This window comes from Punica granatum, chromosome 2, assembly GCF_007655135.1.
Source record: "Punica granatum isolate Tunisia-2019 chromosome 2, ASM765513v2, whole genome shotgun sequence".
NCBI classification, from domain to species: domain Eukaryota; kingdom Viridiplantae; phylum Streptophyta; class Magnoliopsida; order Myrtales; family Lythraceae; genus Punica; species Punica granatum.
Window position 1 is genome coordinate 38,317,075 of NC_045128.1, and position 23,700 is coordinate 38,340,774.

Sequence of the window (23,700 nt, forward strand, 5' to 3'; positions counted from 1 at the left end):
TGATAGATGATTGTGGCCTCAATGATCTAGGATTTGTGGGTCCACGTTTTACTTGGTCCAACCTTAGAGATAATAACTCGTTGATCCAAGAATGTCTCGAGAGAGTCTTGGTTAAGCCCTTATGGAGAGCGAAATTCCCTGAAGCTCTTGTCGAACACCTACCTCGCTCTCACTCTGAACATTGCCCAATTCTTCTGTCTTTGAATCCCGAAACTGGTCTTAAGTTGCTCCGTCCTTTCTGATTAAAGTCCATGTGGTTGTCCCATGAAGGTTTCCAACCCATCGTCCTTAAATCAGAGGAAGTCAGTAGACAAGATCACATAAAAGCTGTTCCCTTGTTCATTCTTCTGTTTGCCATTGGAACAAAACCACCTTCGGCAATGTCTTCTACCGCAAAAAGAAGTGCCTAGCATGGCTTGCGGGTGTTCAGAGAAGCCTCTCCATCAACCTAAATCCATTCCTTTCTCGGCTGGAGAAGCAGCTAAGAAAAGAATTCCCAGTCATCCTCAATCAAAATGAAGAGCTTTGGGCTTTAAAAGCCCATGCAAATTGGATTACAGAAGGGGACCGAAACAATAAGATTCAAGGCATTAAGAATTCAGTGGGTGAGTGGTGTTCTGACCCATTAGAAATTTGGGGGATCATACAACGACACTTCACTTCTCTATATACCACGAGCTTCTCCAAATCTTGTTGGAATTTTTCGGATAATCCCCTGTGGAAACGTTTCTGCGCTGCTGAATGTGATCATTCCCTTACTGAACCTGTGGATCGTGATGAAGTCCGCAAGGCAGCCTTTTCTCTTAAGCCCTATAAAGTACAAGGCCCCAGGGCCAGATGGACTTCAACTATTCTTTTATCATAAATATTTGTCCATTGTGGAGCCCTCTGTATTGTCTATTGTGGATAACTTTTTATGTAACCTTCATATCCCCGTGGCGGTCAACAGAACCCTCATTAGCCTCATCCCCAAGACAAAGTCCCAGAAATAGTCTCTAGCTTCCGCCCTATCAGCCTCTGCAACTCCATATATAAGATCATCTCTTGGATTCTTGTGCTCCGTCTCAGACCGTACCTGAAGGATATAATTTCTCCCTTCCAAAGCAGTTTTATTTCCGGTGGAAGAGCAAGTGATAATGTCATTATCCTCAGAGAAGTCATCTAGTAGTTTAGAACAAAATCTAGAAATCAAGAGGTTTTGTGCTCAAATTAGATCTGGAAAAAGCATTCGACCGGCTTGAACGGAGCTTTGTTTGTAAAGTCTTGGTTTACTTCGGGTTTTCGGAGAAATGGATCAGGATGATTCTTACCTTCATCTCATCCACCTCGAAATCGATCCTTTATGACGGGGGCTGTCTCGAAACTTTCCAACCTTCTCGAGCTATCAAACAGGGAGACCCTCTGTCTTCATACATATTCATATTGAGTAAGGAATATTTATCCAACGTAATTAAGGGAGCCATAGACTCAGGGCTATGGATCGGTGTCAAGCGTTTCAGAGGTTGCTTCTTCTATCGCACTTCTTGTTCGTAGACGACATAATACTCATGGATAACACCAAAAGTAGTATCCTCAGCACCTTTCAACAGACCCTTGAGCTCTTTTGTTCTGAGTTGGGAATGAAAATAAACATTGCCAAATCCTGTCTTCTTTTTTTCCAAGAACAGCTCTCCTGAAATAAGGACCAAGTTTTCAAATGAGTTGGGTATCGCTGCCACTTAGGATTTGGGCAAATACTTCGGCTTTCCTATTAGGCTTTCGAGACAAAAGGAAAAAGACTTCTCCTTTGTCTTAGATCAGGTGCGGTCAAAGCTTGCGGGATAGAAGTCTCGGCCGTTGTCAATCACTGGTCGGACTACTCTGATAAATTCTGCCACAGCAGCCATCCCTTCCTATGTCATGCAATGTTCCTACCTTCTAACTAAAGTAACATCAAAGATCGACAAACTGAATCGCCACTTCCGATGGGGATCTTCTCCCAAAAAGAAGAAACTCCATCTTGTCAAATGGGACACTGTTACTCAACTAAAATCAATGGGTGGACTTGGTCTAAAGCGTATGGACCTGAGAAACAAAGCCCTCCTCGGCAATCTTTCTACTCGAAGCCACCATTGAAGATTCCCCTTGGGCAAGAATGATTAGACCTAAACTCTCCAGGTCGAATCAGAATTCTATTTGGAACGACTCCCCTACTTGGAGAGCCATCAAAGCAAGCTTGGAGGCTTAGGAAAAAGGTGCAAAATGGGTAGTTGGAGATAGCACCAGGGTTAATTTCTGGCATGATTGGTGGGTAGCTCATTCACCAATAAGAAAATGGATCCAAGGCTCCCTTCCTGCCAATGAAGAGGAGAGATTGGTCTGTTCAATTATCAGCATCTTCAGGCATCGAGATCTCCCTGGTATCCTTTCCTCTTCCCACCAAAATGCTTGCAAGTCATCAAGGGTCTGCCTCTTAGCATCTCCACGGATTCCCCAAACTCTCTAGTCTGGGGCAAATCACAAAATGGAATCTACACCTGTAAATCTGCGTTCCCTTTTAGAGAATCAAAATCCAATTAGCAAACCTTCAGACTAGAATTGGATATGGAAATGCCCAACTATCCTTAAAATACGGTACTTTCTCCGTTTGTCTTTAGAGACAGAATTACTTCAGCCAACCTCTTAACTGCTCGAGAGATTCCCATTAATCCCAACTACCCCTGTTGCACAAACACGTTAGAATCAGCTCTTCATATACTCCGAGATTGCGAACTTGCCTCCTCTTTTTGGCAAGGCTTGTCCATACCGAGTGAGATCTCCTCCTCCTTGTCGGACACCATATAAGCCTGGCTTCATGCAAATTGTTCCTCTAAGCTACCAGCTCGTATGGGCATTCAATGGAGTACCTTGTTCTCATATGGCCTTTGGGACTTTTATTCTCCAAGAAATCACTCAGCAAAGACGTAGTCTCTCCGTGTCTCCAACTTGCTGCGGAATTTCATAGCTCCTGATGCTCTGTTACACATCTGCCTTATAAGTCACAGGAACTGAAATGGGTTACCCCTCCACCAGGTTACTACAATTGAATACAGGCGGCTCAAGTTTGGGCAACCCAAGAATTGCGGGGGGTAGCGGTCTGATACGGGACTTCCACAGAAACTGGATCAAGGGATTTGCTAGGCAATTAGGCCACACAACCAGTGTGGTGGTTGAATTAAGTGCCCTGCGGTAGGGCCTTGTGCTAGCCTCGACTCTTGGCGTTCGTCCAATAATTATCGAGTTTGATGTTGCTATTATCTTGCAACTAATATGGGATATGGACTGCTCTAACCCTATTATTTTGCCCTTAATACACGACTGCAGGATGTTACCTGAATCCTTCGAGGAGCTTGAACCAAGTAACGTATTCAGAGAAGCTAACGGCTGTGCAAACATCTTACAACGGGTGGGAGGAAGACAATTTGAGGATTTTTTCTCTTTTGATGATGTTCCTTCTTTCCTTAGTCTAGCTCTATTTGGAGACAAAATGGGAACTTCGTTTCTCCATCTTGTAAAGACTGCTGGATGATTTAATATATTGTTGTTGTTTTACCAAAAAAAAATAATAAATAGATTGTACCATAGAATTTCCCAACATTGGCATGCAACTGGTTGATTTATGACAAAGGGACGTCTAAAGGAGCTTAAGAATGGGACGGAGAGTCATGGAGTTGAGTCAAGCTTAGCAGAGTCGGCAAATTCCAAAAAGAGAGTTCGGCAACATGGTCGTAGTAATATTTGCACAAATTTAATGAGTTTTAGGTTTCATTAGGGAGTATGGTGGTGGTTGAATAAATATTTTTTTATTATTATTTTAGTTCAAGTAGTATTTGATGAATTATTTCAAACCACAATTTAGTTGATTTTAGCGGTTCAAAACGTGATTTTTTCGGCCAACGTAATAGATGCTTCTAAAAATTACTTTTGATTTCAAGTACTAATTTAAATTTTAATAGTTCCAAATTATTACTTCTCATATATATATATATATATATATATATATTTGAATAAGCGACAACTTCATTTATCATAAAAAAAATATTTACATCATGCGAGCCACTCACTCGAGAAGCTCAACAAGATAAACTCAGATAACGTACCCACAAAGACTCAGTTTAACTAAAACTCCCCCAATGAAATATATACAGTGAGCAAACTTAGAATTTACAAGCTTTGATGAAAAAGCAAAAACTCGCTCTCTCACATCAGCAAGAACATGTTGCAATAATACTGAAGTAGACATCAACACATTCTTGTGAATCATTGCATTCGGCTCGTGCCATATCCAATAGATATAGTGTGTCCACATAAGCTTCAAGCAAATGGTATCTAACTTATTGCATTTAAGAGAGGAGATCCAACTCAGTTTAGAGAACCAATCAATCTGATCTCTTTGCAAGCCAATTCTAACCTTCAGACTTGGCCAAATTGCTTGAGTAACTGGGCAGCCAAAGAACAGATGATCATGTGTCTCCAAGTGAGTACCACAAAATTCACTTTCCTGGGCTGCAAGCCTGCAACTTCAACTTTCCACTTAGCTGACCTGTCCTTTGTGCTTAAGCAGTCCAGCCCACATAACCAGTTGATGAACTCAGCTAGGGGCGTGCCCATTGAACCAGACAGCTCCAGTCCATCATATTTTAAAATTTTTAGACAACAATAATATTCCCAAACCAAGCCTTAGTTATAGAACTTTAAACCTCTACTTGTCTGATGACAATAATAGTATCACGTGCAAATAGAAATTATTGTCTGATTTTATTTTTTTCTGGTAGTATTTACAACCATTTTTCGCATCTAATGGTAATTGTAGAGCTCAAGGGACACGTAACAAGCATGATGGATTCCATGAACTTAATTGGGCTCAATTAGAGGCATCCCATGACCGATTTGATTGAGCGACTTGGGCTCAAGCATTGGAGAGCAGCCCGTAATTGAGATCCGTGAGGAAATCTGACCCAAGCTAGCGGCACTACCCGACTTGGACAGTCGCGCACTAGGTTGGCAACTTGTGGGTGATAGCTACAGATTATTTCTAAGCTAGGGCGTGAACAAACTTGGATATATTTCCAATTGGCAGGAATGGCGGCCATGAGGCAATTTTCATAGTACGCAAGATTGCATTTAATTTCGAGAAATTCTTATGCAAGTCACCCGTAATTGCTAAGAAAGCGGAGATATGCATGTGGAATACATGGCGTGGCTCCCGAGATGGCGGAAGGCGTCCAAGTAAGGAAGAGACTATATGGAACTTTGTCTTCCATGATAAAGTTATGCATGGCGGAATATTGCAAGAGGTGGAGAATTGGCAACATCAACATTATTTCAGAAAATGTCTGATGTGTTTGGCTTTATAAATTTTTTTTAACTCAATTCAACTTAATTCAACTTATTTTCAATTCAATAATACAATTATTATTTTTTCCTTTTTAAATTTTTTTAATCATTCAATTCAATTTTTAATACTAAATTCACTCAACTATTCATTATTTTTTCCACAGTTCAACAACATAATCATTATTTAATCATTACTTTATCTCAACTATTCATTACTTTTCATACATTTTCTCATAATTCAACAACACAATCATTACAAACCAATTAAAATCAAAAATCAATTCAACTTTAATACCAAACATAACCTAAGATAGCGGACAAGAGATGAATATTGGGTGAGAGAGTATGTGCACCAATTTGAGGGAATTTCCTTCTATTTGACTTAGTTATTTTGTGTGCTCTCTTTCGTAATTAGGGAATAATGGAGACTTATTCTCCAAGAATATTAGGATAGTCTATATTTAGTTTCTTGCTCTTTTTATTAGAATAATTTCTTGATCTTGGTACCTTGGGCTTTACTCTAGGTTGAGCCTATATATACCGGATAGGAAGAACATTGTAAACTCTCTACGACAAACATAGTAACACAATACTTATCTAATTTATCTTTACATTCATCTACCCTTTACTTTATCGCACATGCACTTCAATATCTACGTATCTCATCCTTTCTATCTTTGATCTTCGTCACCTACCCCGCAGAACCCTTGGTTCCATTCTTCTCTCCGGTCCCAGAACTCTCGGCTCCATTCTTCCTTACCTATTCCTTGGAGCATCTTGTTATGTTCTTTCTCTCACCTTTCCTTACTGGAACCCTTGGTTCCATTCTATCCCTTCTACCTATTCTGATGCTTCCGGACTAAGAATGGTTTTATCAAGTCAAAGCTTTTGGGCCTAAGGCTCTTCTTTTCAGCTACCTTGTATCTGAGACCCGCCAACACGGACTTTCCGGGGACCGTGATCCTATCCTTCCATGAGCGACTTTAGAGCTGTGACTTCACTTTTAGCTGCCTCTACCGAGACCCACCTACAAGGAGACATCACCCGAGTCGAGGCTTTTTAGTCGAAGCTCATCCATTTTGGGTACAATCCGTTGAGACACATCTTCACGAGCCTTCCCTCTACCATGACCATCATCACTTGCATCGGCTCCCGAGCCATCTCGACGTCACACAGACCGGCTTCTGAGCTGTCTCATATAAGTATTGGGCTAAACATCACGTGCACGTCTGGGAGAACTTAAATAGCTTAACCCTCGAAGCCGTGATATCGTCTGCAACTCCTCAACAACCTTCCTGACCGACATCATCACACCTCATCACATCGAAAACCTAGTCGCGGGCTAATCCTACGGACTCCAAGGACCGTAATGCAACGCTTTAGCCCGATGAGGATGATTGGTGGTTTCTCCCTCACTCACATCTTGTGACTGGGCCCTGGCATACCTAACAACCTAAACATCAAGCTACAGCCAAAGAGTGGATCGTGAATTCCAGGCGAAACAAGTACGATGATTATATATTTTAACAAGGCAAAAGCTTCAATATTCAAAAGCTAATGCATTAATTTTAGGATTAATTACACCGGTGGTCCAAAAAATTTTAATAATGTATCCGGTTGGTCCAAAAAGTTTTTTTTGTTATTTGATGGTACAAAATATTTCAAAGTTGTAACATAATAGTACAAACCGTCATCTCGCCATTGACACCGTCAAGCCGTCCTTTACAAGACGGTAAATTTTATACCATCATGTAACTTACGTAAAACATTTTGTACTATTAAGTTACAACTTCAAAACATTTTGCACCATCATGTAACGTCCCATAAAAATCGGTTTTGCACCATCAACTTCGGTTTGACGGCGTCAATGGCGAGATGACGGTTTGTATTATCATATTACAACTTTGAAACATTTTGTACCATCAAGTACAAAAAAAAACTTTTTGAACCAACCTGATACATTATTAAATTTTTTTAGACCACCAGTGTAATTTACCCTTAATTTAATTTAATTTTTTTCCTTGGCACAAGAATCTCATCTCACAAAACGGAAATAAATTATTGGAAGGAAAAAAAGAAAAAAAAATGCTAAATATGTGATAAGAATGTTACAATTATCAATTCAGAAATTTCCCCATTATTATTAGACAAACTCAATTGAGGGAAGAAATGGGAAAATTCGCCCTCTTCTGTATCGTCCAATAAATATTTCTCAAATAATAGAAGTCTGAAAATCTCACATACGTTTAATTGCACTACAATCACATGATATAATAAGACAACCATCTAAATATCATCTGAAAGCATTGCTCAGGATTGTACTCTGGTGCTGTATGACCCGCCCCCTGTCCCACCAGCATAAAGAAAAAAAAAATCCACAAATTTAATAATTTTATTTACAAAAATAATTCTTATATATGGAATCAAGGGAAAAAAAAAAGGAACAAGAGATGGTAAAGTTATGTTACACGTGAACTTACCTTCACGGTATTATACGTTAAACCATCTCCGAGATTGACCACAAATTTGGTCGTGTACCTATCAACAAAGAAAACCCACCAAAATATGTTGTTTTATAGTTTTCCAGTTAGATTATGAAGTATTCTCGACCCATGAATTGAAGGTAGTTCCAGCAGCCAGCTCGTGCCTCCAACATCTCGAGTGAATATTATTTAAATTATAGTAGAACAATGCGGAAGTTAATATAATTAAATTCTTTTGAAATTCAGTTGGAACTGACCCAGCAATTTGACCGTCAACGAACCAAGGCCGCCAATCATCCACAACAGTCATGTTGAATGAATAGATCCATCCCTCCGTGCCGGTGTGAGGAATCAACATATCATGATCCCCACTGCCAATAGGAAATTGATAAAATCAGAACAAAATATAATTTAATTTTAAAAATAAAAGACTGGAAAATGAAATAATTAGATCTTCGTATTACCTATAGACAAGAGCTCGATATCCATCTTTTATGATATTATAGTTGTACTCGGTGACGGAGACGAGATTAGAGTCGTAGGCCAAGCTCTTGTTGCACCTCACCCAGTTCGGAATCGTATTCTGATTTCCACACGGCCAGTCATTAGAAACGGATAGTTATTTTCATTAGGGACAGCAAATTGGGTTCGTACACATATCATTATGTCGGAGCAAACTTATAATAGTTAGGAAAGATCTCATCTCATGTTACGCGGTATGCAGAACATGGCAAAACATGTCGTTTTCCTTATTATATATGGAAATGCGATATATTAACCGCTAATTTCAAGAGAAGGTATTGCTGTGATAACGAATAACTTACCTTCCGAATGTTGAGAGCTTCTTGAACTTCCTCATTGTTTGCCCATACGTAAGAGAGAACATAGTTGGAATTCTGCAAGAAGAATATATATAGTTGAAAGACCTTATCGAACCTGTCTCAAATTTATTTGTACAGCGGTAAAACTTTGACGTAGATCTTCATCGGTCTTAATCAGTAACCAAAAATGCGAGAATATACATGTGCGTTCGGAAGAGATAGCTAGGTAGTTATACATACCCGGCACCAGCTCTCGTCGTGCTCAGTAGGCAATTTAAGGTATTCTGAGGGCATGTCTTCATCGAAGAACTTCTTCCCCCAACTTAAGCCCAATGGCTTCGGCTTTGCAAAGCTGCACTTCGGTTCCAATATCTGTGCGTCGCACACTTTAATTGTGCACTGCATTTTCCCACGAGAATGATCGAACTTGTTTAGTCCATACATGGATGCCCGACTACGGAAGATATAATGCGAGAAAGAGTTTGAGCTAGTACACCAATACCAAGTTAATCAGATTGACGAACCTCAGCAATGGTTCTAATGTCGTCTATGCACGTGGAGTTTGCGAGACTGGGATGGATGTACTCACCGTTGCAGTTGGTTTTGGCCGACTGCAAAATTCAGGCGACGTGAAATTCAATTAGGAAATCTATTGCATTGGCGTGCAATCCCACGTTCGATATAAAGCAAAGCATCAATTATGTACAAGGGAATTTGTGGTTAACGCTTAAGTACACAAATTAATTAATTAAATACGAAGTGATTAGTGGTTAAATTAGCAACGTTTAGTTAATTACCTCATAGATTTCATCTGATATGAGTGAGACTCGGTGCATAAATGGAACTCGCGCATTCTCATCATTGTGCAAATCTGTGACCGGGTTCCCCAAAATAAACCCCTACAGCCACCATAAATAGATAAAAAAATAAATATTCGAGATTTAATGAAACATGTTTTCTTAATTATTTTCTCTATGTAAATCTCTATGTGTTGAATTCCCAAATAATTAATCAAACTCACTTGGAGATTCAAGTATGGGTTGAGTCCAGCCTCGTTTCCTACAAAATTCATGAAACAATACATGGAAGGGTTAATTAAATTCTTTCGGGATAAAACTAATTTAGAACAAACGGCCAGATTAATGAATCATTTTAATTTGTCGAGTAAATTAGATGAAGCTATTTATAAGTTGATGGTACCTTGCAATACAAGTTGAGTGACTTGAGGAACAATCATTCCCGAGTATGAGTCACCCGATATGTAAAGCGGAACCAAGCTGAATTTTGGATGATCAATTATCCACTGTCGACAGGACAGCAAAAAGGAATCGCTTAAGTTCGGAACGACAGAAGATTACCAAGATTAAGCGCGATATTGCAACCAGACACGTAAGCATCTGGGCAAAACATCGAGCATTAGATGAAGATATATAACTACATAATTGGAGTTGTTGCGGCTATTATGTACTAACATCCCCTGTATCAGATAAATATTTTTTTACGGTGGCCGGCCCGGATCAATCCACATCGATCGTAAAAGGGATTAATTTGATAGTAAACAGACGCAGTGCTAACCTTCCTCAGAAAAGTGTAGATGTCCCGTGCCGACTTAGTATCTGAGCTGTAATAACCTGATTGGCTTGTCGAATAAGAGAAGCCAGTCCCGACCGGTGCATCTATAAATATGATGCTTGCTATCTGCAAAATTTTAACCGCTTTATTAGTTAAACTGTTTTGGAATATTCTATTTTTAAACAAATTAATACCGAACAAAAAGAAAGTTAATTATATCGCAAGAAATTAGTTCTAATGAATATTATCGATCGAGCACCTGTGTCCACGAGTAAGGATTTGGAAGCAACGTGGGCAAGCTCCCGTTGAAGGTTGCGTAATCATAAGTTAAAGGACCTATAACAATAATTAATCGCCACTGTAAATAGATAAACAATACATATATTATATTAAACCATATGATTTTACCGAAATTAACGGACGTTTCATTCTAAATCGAACTAACTGTACTAATCGTGATTAACTAATAATCTGCGTCCGATTTCGTGTAGCTAAATGTCAACGCGTTGACTAACAAGTGCCGTTTTCAAACATTGTCCGAAGGTCAAACTTTTTGCAATAATCAGTTTACATTCACATGTGGAAAATCAATGAATCTTGGCGTACCCCGCAAAATACTTCGATTGAAGTAAAACCTTTACTTACCCACAACAACAATATAATTTATTAGCAACTAAATAAACAATTTTAATTGCGAAAAAGTTTTGTTTAACGGTTAAAATATTTTCCAACCATACATATATTTTAGTTGTTAAAGGTGACTTTTTAGTAATTAAAATTGATTATTTAGTTGTTAATAAACTACATTATTGCAGTGACTCGAAAAGTGACTATTAAGTAAATAAATGGAACACTATACGTACGGCATATATGTAACTGAGAGAGAGAGAGAGAGAGAGAGAGAGAGAGAGAGAGAGAGAGAGAGACCACACCGATTTCGTAAACAAGACCGGAGAAGCCAGAGCAGCCGGGACCACCGGTGAGCCATAGAAGGAGAGGGTCCCTTACTGGGTTCCTTTCCGACTCGATGAAGTAGTAGAAAAGCTCTATATCGTCATTGTCTCCCACAGTCACATATCTAATGGTGATAAACCGAGAAAGAAGTTCAATCACCCGGCTTGAATATAATTCATTAGGTATACTTTCGGGATCGATCATCCAATTTCAAACCATTTTACAACATTAACGTTGATGATATTGCATTGTCTTGGTAGCCCCCCAATTTTGAACTAATGTTGGTATAGAGTATATAAGAGACCCCTTTGATCCAACGAGTTGGTGCAGCAATGTAAATTCTTATTACGTACAACTCACCCGGTTTCAAGAGTAAATGGGAGCTTCCCCGACCAGCCGGGCAGGGTCTCAACAATCGTGTTTGCAGCTGCGGAGTCTGTCAATGCAAGAAGCAACAGAGCCGCTGCAAGGAGCGTCCACACTGTGCGTGGCCCGATCCGTCTGACACCGCCATGTGAATCCGCCACCCGTGGCCTCCTCAAGTAGCTGCCGTTCAGAGCCATATATATGTGTATACTTCTGGGAACTTTCTGGGAGTGAGACAGCAAAGGCATGGGAAAGGAGACAATGTTGAGGATATCTTTAGCAGTGATGGATATATAACGGACGGGACCTCGACGTTTTACATGCCCGGCCAGATATGATAATTGAATTATCGGAATATAAATGTTCCAGAGATCTAGATATGAAGAGCTTGAACCATTTTAATTTATAATTATGGTTATAAAAAAAAACTTATCCATAAAAGGAAAAGAGATTTTAGATTTTTTTTTTCCATAAGAGAGATTGTATATTTGAATCTGCCTAGGGTCATCGTCTACAGTATAGGTATGTATCAATCAAAATTTGAGGAAGAGAAATATATAATATTAGCTTTGCTAATAAAAGAAAATGAAAAAGAATTGTAAATAAAAATGATAAAGGTAGTCCTATTGACGAGAATTGAATAAGAAAATTTTGAATTATCAGAGATTGTGATGATGTAATATATTCATTTCTTAAGAAAATCAGTATTTCATTTTGAAACTGTTGGTCCAAACAGTAAGGGTACAAGACTGTTCGGTGGAGTCAGTTTCTTATTTGTTGTCCCTTGAAATTTTCTCAAGCAAGAGAATTAGTTAATACCTATAGAAAAAGGATAAAAAAAAAAGAAAAAAAAAAGAGGCAAGCTAACTTTCTTTTGTCGGCTAGGTATTTTTCTATTTTTGTTCATCAGAAAGGAATTTGATCACGTTTGACCTGAACGACTCCGAGTCTAATTAGGTAATATGTATAACTCGATCGAGCTCCTTAGTCCCTTCTGTAAGATTACGAGTAACGGGTCGGGACACGGCGCTAGCTCATATCTTGTGTGAGATGTAAAATTTGCAGCAGTAAAACAATAATGAAAAAGTCGAAAGGACAGTCCAATGTGCGTAATTGCGCAGAAATAGATTGTTCGGGAGGAATTGACACACCGCCTAGGTAGACATATATTTGTAATAGCCCAGGAAAGTGCAAAGCGAAGAAAGTTGTCCCGATGTTCATGGCCATTTCAATATCGGAAAGCGCAAGAATTAATTGGTCACTCGATGCAACATCAACCAAACGGAATAAGCATGGTTGGAAATAATTGTGTTTTTATAAGAAAACCGATTCTTGGAGTACGTGTTGGTGGTGGCCGTGCAACACACTTGGGTTTAATTAAAGCGCTAAATCAGCACTTTGTTTATGGCGGAGAAAGCAAAGCGAGGGATCAAAATCTCTTACCCTAAACAATGAGAAGTCGAATTCGAAATATTAAAACCTTTTCACTATGAAAAGTACTTGGGATGTTATTTTGGTCCGGGCAAATTTATTAGTTAAGAATCAAAATACCGTCACAACTAACTTTCCTGAATCGGGGTCGAGAAAATTAGACCAGTCAGTGTAAGAAGAACTAATAAGCTATAGCTATTAAACACGATGACAAATTTTATATTCACACGTTTTCAATTACCTTGATTATTTATTGTCCTCTTCATGTCCCTGAATGATTAAATAAGACATGAACCTCTCACTTTCCTGTCAAATCCATTATGACAATGATCTTTCCGCAACCTTTCTTTCTTTCTTTTCTAAAGAATTTTTTTTTATGACTAAAGGTCGTCCAGTTTTCAATCTAAGATCCTAAGGGGATTGTAAGATCGGGATCGGGGAACCGGATTTGAAAACCGTAAGACCTTACCTGTGATTTAAAAGGAAATATCAATGTATACTTTCGTATAAATTTGCCGCTCACACTTCTTGTTCTTAATTCAAAAATCAATCCTCATTCATACGATTTTGAGTTATTTTAGCATGAAAAACACCTATGATTTCGAGCTCCAAATATTATCACCATGAACACCGACATCATCTTCATCCAAAGATCGAATTCATATTGCGATAGAAGTATATGGCTTGGGTTAATTTTTTAATAAAATTGTCAAAATGACCAGAGTTAAGATCGTAACGATCTTACGATCCTGAAGGCGATCTTGACAATCTTGTTTATGATTACGTGATATTTTCAGTTTGTTGCTTGAATTAATCACATTTGAATGTTGGTTTACTCTAAGGAAAAAATCATAAAAAATCAATTACTTTCATGAAATTTCTCGATCTATCAATTTTTAAAATTTTGATATGAAAATTCACAGCGTTTACTTTTGTTTTCCTGATCTACCAATCCGTTAATTGGACCATAAAAAATTGCTGAAGTGGCTGTTAACGGCGCTGATGTGGCAGACGGTTGCATACGTGGATGGTATGTCACAAGCTTTTTAACCTAAAAAATCACATAATTTGCTGTTTTTCTCTCATCTACCAAAATATCAATAATTTTAAAAAATCACATAATTTACTCATGTTCTCTTATCTACCAAAATATGGTTTCTTTCAAAAACCACATTTATCAAAATATGATTTCTTTGAATGATTATGAGTTTGAATTAGGGACTTATATATATATATGTTAATTTGAATGTTTAAATAATTTTTAACAGAAAAGAAGCGTTAAAATAATTACAAGTTTATCATTTGCAAATCAAAATAATATCCATATCTGTTATAACATTAAGTAATATAGGAACTTGAACATATTATATTAAGACAATAACCATTCCAACAAAACTTGTGCACACAAATATCTAATAAAATTTTAGTATGGTTCAACTTGTTGGACTCAAGTTTTCTTGAAATGGCTATTTTATCATGGTTATTGTTTTTGCAATATAATATATTTAAGTTCCTATCTGTATATATATAAAAGCAATATAAAGGTGGGTTGGGCTAGATAGTTCTAGAACGCTTCGTTTTTAAACGTAATTTTTTCGGTCTTTTGAGTTTTTTTTTTCTAAATAATAAAATATTGAATTTTTAGAAATACGTAAATATAGATTTGTGAAACTGTTCATTATTTTATAGATTTTCTGATTGTTCTTTTTATTTTAATTTAAAAATTTTAAAACTAGTAAATATAAATTTATGGAACCGGTCGTTATTTTCTCAAATTCTCTAATTTTTTAGAAAAACGAATTTTAGTTTTATTTTTAAAACATATTGATATAGATATCTAGGACTGATTATTAGTTTCTTGCACGCACATAGTTTAATTTTGAGTATATCCACAGTTAGATTTTTGGAAGCGAGTTCTTTATTTTTTCTTGCACATAAACTTTTTAGAATTTTAGGATTTTTCAGTTTTGTATTTGTAGTCTAGGCGTTAAATTTTGATAATGCAGATATGATGAATTTCTATCTTCATCATTTTAATCATATATGCATTAAAATTTAATAATAATAGGTCCCATAAATCTATATTTACGTGAACCATGCCAAAATAAGTCGAACCTTGTTATAGTAATCGGTTCCAGTGTCCAACAAATTTAACCATGCTAAATAACCATCATAAAATTTTATAGATATTGGTGTGCACAAGTTTTGTTGGAATGGTTATTTTAGTATTGTTATTGTCTTTGTTGTATAATATGTCTAAATTCCTGTGTTACTTAATATGATAGCAGATGTAGATATTCTTTTGATTTGTCAATGACAAGCTTGTAATTGTTGTAACGCTTCTTTTCTGTTAAAAATTCATTTAACATTCAAATCAACATACATATATATAATTCCCTAAGTCGAACTTATAATCACTAAAAGAAGTTATATTTTGGTAGATATGATTTTTGAAAGAAGCCATATTTTGGTAGATGAGGGAATATAACCAAACTATGTAATTTTTTAAAGTTATCGATATTTTAGTAGATGAGGAAAAATTATTGATATTTTGGTAGATGATAGAAAAAAAAGCAAACTATGTGATTTTTTTAGGATAAAAAATTTGTGGCATGCCATCTACGTAGGCAACCGTTTGTCACACCAGCGCCGTTAACGAACATGTCAGCAGTTTGACGGCTCAATTAATAAATTGGTAAGCTAAGAAAATGGAGGTAAATGTTGTGATTTTCATATCAAAATTTAAAAATTGATAAATCGAGAAATTTTACGAAACTAATTAATTTTTCAGGCTATTTTTCCTTACTTTAATTACAAAAGAGCAAAATCTAATGGATATCTATGATTGTGCTTTTCTTTTGGGTGGTTGGCGGATGAGCTTTGATTTGTTGCAGGCTTGAAAACGAACAAATATGATTAGTAGAAGAAGAAAAGCATAAGGGCTTTTGCCCCGTTTCCACCGAAAAAAAAAAAAGAAAAAGAAAAGCATAAGAGAAAGATATGACTAACAGGTGGATACGGTAACAGGTCGAGTCCGGCATAGATTGGATAAGGTCCCACGAATTCAATTATCATTATGTACATATACATATATATACACAAAAGTCCAATGCGTTATCAAGTACACTTTCAACTAGAACACGTGAAATTGACCCGACTCTGATCACAACCACATGAAATCGAGCCGACTCGTATCCACAACCGCATGAAATTGCAATCTTTGGGGCCTGCCACCACTTGCCAAAATTGATATAACTGTTTGGGCTTTGGCCCATGAGCCAAGCGAGGTGCTGCACTCCCAATGGAAAGTTTCTCACACCTTCCATTCCGAATCAGTTGTGTAGAGGGGAGTCTTGCAATTTATTTCGAATAAATAGACAATTTCATCCATGACTTTCGCAAGTTGTTTCAATTTCGTTCCCGACTTATTTTTTACATCAATTTTGTCACCGACTTTGCACTTTTGCATCAATTTCATCCTCAACTTTGTACTTTTGCATCAATTTCATCCATGCTACATCAAATTGATCATCAACTTTGCACGGTTATATCAATTTAGTCCCTAAATTTGCTTAGTAATATCAGTTAGTGCTACAGTTGCATCAATGTGGTCCTTGTGTGGGGTGGTTGCATCGATCGGGTCCCAATGCTATATCAATTTGGTTACCTATCACATCAATTTGGTCCTGCCGTTAAGTATAAATGCGAACAGTGTTAAATTGTGAAAATTGTTACATCAATTTATTCCTTGTGCTACATCAAATTAGTCCCTCCCTCCCTCCTTCATTTCACCTTCTCTGAGCTGAGCTTAAGGCTCAGAGAGATCATCGTCCTCCTACCGTGAGCCTGTCAATGACTTTTGCTTTAAAATCAAAACCTTCCACGGCCTCCGTCCTCAAGTTCCTCTCCCTATGCCTTTTAATCACGAGCCCCTCTCCATCACCGACTACGCCCTTTCTCTTCTCCGCACCTCCATTCCCGTCTCCTCCACTTTCATCATCGATGCCTAAAAAATTCGACTATGTTTCTCACTTCTGTTTGATTGACCACCGCTTGCTTTTTAGTCTTTTCCACTCTACTCTTATTATCAAACTGCATTCTTGGAGCAGGAACATCCTTTTTCTTCTCTTTTTCCGGTGGATAATCGGTTCCTTTCTTCTCAAAAGCAGTCACAGAAGGTGGTGCTGGTGCATGATATTTCTTCTTAGAAGCAGTCATAGAAGGTGGCCGCCTACGGTCATGTGGCACCATGATTGCTATCCCCAGCCCTGGAATTGCTTTTCTTTTTCTTCCTAGAGGTCCACAGCTTGTCGAAGGCAAAGCCGACGAAGAAAAAGAAAACGAATAGCCCCATGATGTTTCGGGTGATGGGAAAGGAGGAATGGGGTGAATGATTCCTAGTTGAGTCCTGAGTTTGTTGGCGATGGGGTCTTCCTGGAGGTTTGTGAAACTTGAGCCCATTTGGAGGGACGATGCCTCTTGGGACAATCTCATTTCGTCAACGCCACTCAACTCATGGTACAACTTATTTGCTACGAAGCTCTTGACGCCTCTTCTGGAAGGGTCCGCAATATGGGTAGCTCTAAAGGTGGATTTTCGAGAGTCGGAGGAGGAGGTTACTGAGCAAGCCCTGAAACTCCATCTCCAGAAAGGAAATGATAGGTCATGTGTGGCTGGAATGAGGGAATGGTTCCTCCTCTTTTGGAAAAAAAATAGGACGGAGTGGGGGCTGGAAAGCAGCTGGGGTTCACCGCAGGGGCAGAGTGGAGAGAAGTTGAGCGAGAAATGGAAGCTCGCACAAGGAGAGGAAGAGGAAGACAGAGGAGCGAAGATTCGTTTGAAGTGGGACTATGGGACGAAAGAAAAGGAGAGAGAGAGAAGATAGAGAAAGAGAAAATAGAAGAAAAAGATGATAATTTAGGATAATATCAATTTGTCCAAGTTCAGTCCATGAACAAATTTAATGGACTGCCTCTATATAACCGGGAATCGATCTGATGTAACACCAAAACTCAGGGACTAGTGTTGCGAAAGTGGGGACTAAATTGATATAACCGTGCAAAGTCGAGGACCAATTTGATGTAGCAGGGACGAAATTGATGCAAAAGTGCAAAGTTGAGGACGAAATTGATGTAAAAAAATAAGTCATAGACGAAATTGAAATAACTTGCGAAAGTCAGGGACAAAATTGCTTCTTTTTTTTTTTCCTTTTTATAGCAATGCGAATTTTGCCGACAGAATCTGCCGAAGTCATGTGCCGAATGACACAGTGACACTACTGGTAATTTTGATCATGATCATGGCCAATGTCTTTGCCCCACACATTCGGCAATTCGCAGGATTACTTTTTCGGCATAAAAGTCATTTCTCTCTCTCTCTCTCTTTAAAAAATTAATGAGCCCAAAACCAAAAGTACAGCTTTAAATTAATCGGATACAAAGGAAGTCCATCAGTATAATAAAATGAAATATTACGAAAATTGAATTTGGAATAGTTACTAGGTTAGGGTGTTAATTCTTGAGAATTTAAATCTCACATGAAAAATTTAAGAAGAATCTTATGGATTCATAAAAAATTGATTAAAGAAAATAAGCGTTAAATTACTTAAACCAAGTGATAATGATTATATTTTCAATAAGAGCATAAGGTTTGCTTTCTTCGTGTTCACTGAGATTAATCCTAAAATTGGATGCCAATTTATTCTAACCACAAAATAGTAAAATACTGAAAATTATTTCGTATACCATATGGTTGGAGACTGAGCAAAAGAGATCAAAAGAGAGACCGACTTGGTTGGAGAATGAGCATAAATGCAGTTTATGCTTGTCAATGATTACAACGTAAATTCAAGAGAATTTTGAGTAGAATATAGATATCCTCTAATAACCAATTGATACAATTTAAATAGGCCGCGGTTCCATTCCGACTTCGCAATGTGCCACCACAGTAAAAATGCGCTTGCTTCACTCTACGTATCAACTGACAGCAAGCGAGTGATACAAGCAATGGACACGGTGCTCAAGTACCGGTAGCTAGCTGGGAGAATGTTGATCTGCTCGTAAGAGAGGGTAATAAGCGAACCATCTCTTCAACATGGCTTGGGATTGCTGGGGCTTGTACTCCGGAGCAGCGTGTCCAGCTCCCTGCAACATCAAGAATTTGGGTCACGTCGATATCAGCACATGTCCAAGCCACAGGGCGACCCACAGGCCAGTACCCACACGATCAGTCATTTCTTCCAAGTCGATGTCTGACCTTAATAGTCGCATAAGTTAGCACGAAACTATTGTGCGTGTACTGCATGGTATATCTGAAATTTTTGGACGGACAGAAAATCATCACGAAAATATCAATCTCAGGAGATACGTATGAGAAGTTAATCCAATGATACGGGAAATTAACCATCTGACATGTATAAGTGCACTGACCCGGCAACTTGGCCGTCCGCAAACCACGGCTCCCATTCGGAGTTAAGAGAAATGTTTAATCTCTCGATCCATGCTTCCGTTGCCACATACGGGACAACACTGTCATGATCCCCGCTGTAGACAGCGTAGAGAAATCAAATTAATCACATTAATATTAATGTCCTGCAAATGTTTCGAAACAATAGACGAAATTAGACGTACCTGTAAATTAGGGCTTGAAGCCCAGTGCGAGTAAAGTTCTGGTGGTAATCCATAACGTTCATGATTTCGTAAGCGTAAGTTGAGCTAATATTACACTTCATCCATCCAGTTTTTTTTCCCTATATGGAGTCAAAATAATAGAATCAGAACTTATAACATACTTTGCTGTTTAGGAATATATATATATATCGACAGCTGATCATCGCGACGTTCCTGTTAGTTTCTGTAAACGAATGTCGTCCCTTCGTCCATGTTATCTAAGGTACCGTACCTCTCGAACGTAAAGGGCTTCCTGCACAATCTTGGCATTGGCCCAGATGTGCGATAATATATAGTTGTGCTCCTGACAGAACAAGGGATCAAGTAATATTAGTACGAGTTGAATGTATAATATAATCAGGAAGTACATACATATAGACACATAAATATGTAGCTTTGATGTTCGGCGTGAGTAGAAATTTACCCGACACCATGGTTCGGCAGGGAGTTGAGTAGCCGTGCGCTCGTTGATCGGCTCGAGACCGTCCCCGAGGTTATTTCGGGCCCACTGGAATGTATTTGGCTTGTGAGACTCAGATGATCTACAGTGGGGTTCCAATATATTCTCATCAAAAAGCTTCCCAACGCACTGGAGTAAAAAGGAATAATTAGTGAAATGTAAGTGAATCATGGTTAATATATATTTTTTAGGTAAAAAATCATGGTTAATATTTATTATTGCACGCACAGAATAGGTAAATTTGCTTTTCTTTTTTATCATAAAGAAAGACCATAATTTTTTTCCTTCTAATAGGCTTAATTACTAAAAAAAGCACGACTTTTGTAATTTTTTATAAATATAGCATGACTTTTGGAAAATAGCACAGAAAGGCACGACCTTTGTAAGTTTTCCTAAATGTAGCACAACCTTTGGAGAGTGGCAAATAAATGCACGACATTTATATTTTTTTCCTAAATATAGCACGATAGTTATGTTTAGTTACGCATTTAGCGTAATGTAAATTATTCAGTCAAATTGTAATAGCTAGTAAAAGTTAATGATGCAATGTAGCACAACAAGATTACACGAGTGGCACCTGGCACCGTTAACTCCATATTAGCTATTATCGTCCAATTATGTGGTGTCTACTCGTCCAATCATGTTCTGTCACGTGACACCATTAACTCTACGTTAGCTGTTATCGTTACGATTTGACTGAATAATTTATATTATGCTAAATGCGCAACCAAACCTAAAGGTCGTGCAATATTTACAAAAAAGTGCAAATGTCATGTCTTTATATGTCACTCTTCAAAGGTCGTGCTATATTTAGAAAAAAAAATACAAATGTTGTGCCTTTTTGTGCTATTTTTCAAAGGTAGTGTAATATTTTAAAAAAAAGTGCAAAGGTGATTTTTTAGGTAATTAATCCCTTATAATAATATGAGAATGAAAAATAAATAGTACATGTCTCCGTATTACGCTATTTTTCAGTAAAAGTTAATTTTTTCCTCACCCAATCATAAACTTGAAGGTCGAGCGCACATGCCACATTGGCAGGGTCTGCGTTCACGTACTTGCCCTTGCAGTTCTTTTTAAGGGACTATGAGAATCAGAAGTTATTTTAAGGGTTAATTATTGCAATATAGTCAGAGAAGAAAACGTGATGTAATTTCACTTAAAAAAAAATGAGAATTAATAAACAGTTCATCGACAACATAATGATTTCATGCTAATTTTTCTTTGGTAAATGTATGTTAATGTCAAAAGATTGTTGACACGCTAATAGCAATCAAGTCTTCGATTTGATCCTAAGTTATGCCATAGTAATTTGATGTTAAAATTCAGAGCAACCACGCGTGCAGAGTGTGACTACGGTATTTAGTTGATCATCAGTAATACGATGTCGGAGCAACTTCACCTCATAGAGTTGATCTGATATGAGAGCGTGACCATGAGCAAATGTAATTCGTAAATTGAGGTCACTGGTTACGTCTGCCAGTGGGTTGCCAAGAACGTACCCCTGAATTTCATAATATATAAATCAAAGTTAAATAAAAAAGATGCAAATTAGTCATTTTTTAATTATTATAAGTAATATATAATTAATTTTTTCTTTATAAAAGATGTGCAAAGTCTAGTACAATAAAAGAAAAATCATAAATAACCAATAAAGGGCACAGGTAGTCCTACTAGATATCGAACTTGCGACTTGTTGGTCAACATGCGAGAATGTGCGCCACTGTATTACGCCCTCTTTTAATAATATACAATTAATTTAAAACCCATTGAACGGTGAGTAATTTTACTAAAGTGGGGATAGTAGACAGAATTAAATATTCATGAAAGGGGAAATTTTGAGATCCTTTACTTTGAGATTCAATTGGGGTTGCTGTCCAGCTCGATTATCTGCGAAATTCAAAATCCATGAAGAAATTAAACAGAGAAAAAAAAATTTTCAAAGGCGTCGAATTTAAATAATATCTATTAGGCCTATGCATCCTTTTTATCGGTCAAATAACTCGTTATAGAAACAAACAAGAAGTTGTTCTATTCATTAAAAAAAAAGAAAAAAAAAGAAGAAGTTGTTCGAGAGATCAAAATATACCATCCAGTATATGCTGGATGATGACCGGAATAGTTAGGCCGGTATAAGAACCACCAGATATGTAAAGCGGATTCGGTAAAAACTCGGGATGAACATCTCTAAACCACTGCATTGTGAAAGTCACTGTAAGTTAATCGTGTTACGATGTTAATGGTACACAAGTATTTGTCTAATTCGTCACAAAAATCATGTGAGTATTGCCTTAAATCGTAAATTCGATGTTAATTAATAAACTTTACTTTTCTCAGGAATTCATATATTTCTGCGATTGATTTGTAGTCTCCGTTGTAGTATCCTTCTTGAGTGGTTGAATATGAGAATCCAGCCCCAGCAAACTGGTCCAGAAATATTATATTGGCCACCTGCAAATATTTCATATTTAAAAAGAAATTTTTGTTCACCAAAAAAAAAAAGAAAGAAAATTTTAGGTGTGGGAGTTAAAATTACACCACGCTGCAATTAATTTTTTAATTAAAAGGAAGTAATTCACAATTCATTCACGACAAAAGGAATTTATTAGCTGGGAGATTTTCACCTTAGTCCATGAGTAGGGATTCAACGCCAAGGTTGGCTTATTTCCTGCACTTGATTTCGCATAGTCAAATCTTAATGGACCTGCGTACATAGAGAAGGGTCTTACTTTTTTCACGTACATCGGGTTAATTTCTTACTCGTGTAATCGTAACTCTCGGATAACTCACATGATGATGACCGATCATCGAACTCCCTTGATATTAGTACAGGTTAATTTTCGTATTGTGGTTGGATGGGTCATTTAGATATAGCTTCCCAAAACATTAGGGGAAAAAATGAGATGTACATATATATACACGCCTGCTCTTCTTTTGTTTGGGAAGATTTATCTACTTTTGTTTGGGATCATATAAGGAAATCGAGTTGAATTGGGGACAAACTTGAGCGTAAAAGCATTTGTTGAGAGTTGTTGTCCTACATTGAAATGTTGATTAAAAATCCATTAACTTATGTTATATTTGGCTCATCAGCTTAATTAACCTTCATGCTTTCAAAATGGCACCGTTGCCTATGACCATGAGAATCGTTTTTGCAGTTGAGCACATTACCAATTTCATAAAGAAGAGCCGCGAGGCCCGAACAACCGGGACCACCAGTGAGCCAAATCATCAGAGGGTCGTCTCTTGGACTCCTTTCTGACTCGACGAAGTAGTAGAACAGCTGCACCCCATTGGACTGCCCAACTCCAATGTACCTTTTAATTTCATGTCCCAATATGTACAGTGAACGACTATAATAGAAATCTTAACTGCAAGTACATGTCGAGTATAAATAAGTTAATTACTTCATATGTATGCATGGTTTACCCGGTCTCGAGTTTGAAGGGCAGCTCGCCGGAGAAACCTGGCAGTGTCTTGACAACCGATTGGGATTGAACCACATCAAGAATGAGGAACCAGACCAGCAGAATGAATCGCATTGCTTCTTTAATATGGAGGAGGCCGAATGCTAGATTTCCTTCTTTCTG

The 23,700-nt window shown here is 37.6% G+C and overlaps 2 protein-coding genes across 3 annotated transcripts; both read right to left on the bottom strand.

Annotated features, from left to right (window-relative positions):
• Positions 1–7,429: 7,429 nt before the first annotated feature.
• LOC116197975 (serine carboxypeptidase-like 18) lies at positions 7,430–11,931 on the bottom strand. The gene is made up of 14 exons (XM_031528263.1): positions 11,546–11,931; positions 11,164–11,309; positions 10,491–10,567; positions 10,235–10,357; positions 9,860–9,962; positions 9,681–9,718; positions 9,457–9,558; positions 9,184–9,270; positions 8,900–9,058; positions 8,663–8,734; positions 8,303–8,421; positions 8,096–8,209; positions 7,836–7,893; positions 7,430–7,700 (listed from the first exon to the last, which is right to left on the bottom strand). The coding sequence occupies exons 1-14, from the start codon at positions 11,797–11,799 to the stop codon at positions 7,617–7,619; spliced, it is 1,536 nt and encodes a 511-aa protein (XP_031384123.1). The 5' UTR covers positions 11,800–11,931; the 3' UTR covers positions 7,430–7,616.
• Positions 11,932–18,750: 6,819 nt separating this feature from the next.
• Positions 18,751–23,700, bottom strand: LOC116197516 (serine carboxypeptidase-like 13). Of its 2 annotated transcripts, XM_031527683.1 has the most exons (14): positions 23,540–23,700; positions 23,282–23,427; positions 22,735–22,814; positions 22,439–22,561; positions 22,200–22,305; positions 21,963–22,000; positions 21,513–21,614; positions 21,108–21,194; positions 20,075–20,239; positions 19,883–19,954; positions 19,612–19,730; positions 19,411–19,524; positions 19,238–19,292; positions 18,751–19,125 (listed from the first exon to the last, which is right to left on the bottom strand). In XM_031527683.1, exons 1-14 carry the CDS (start codon positions 23,650–23,652, stop codon positions 19,015–19,017), a joined length of 1,431 nt encoding a protein of 476 aa, XP_031383543.1. In that variant the 5' UTR covers positions 23,653–23,700; the 3' UTR covers positions 18,751–19,014. The 2 variants fall into 2 exon arrangements, with proteins under 2 accessions (XP_031383543.1, XP_031383544.1); XM_031527684.1 differs by lacking the exon at positions 21,108–21,194.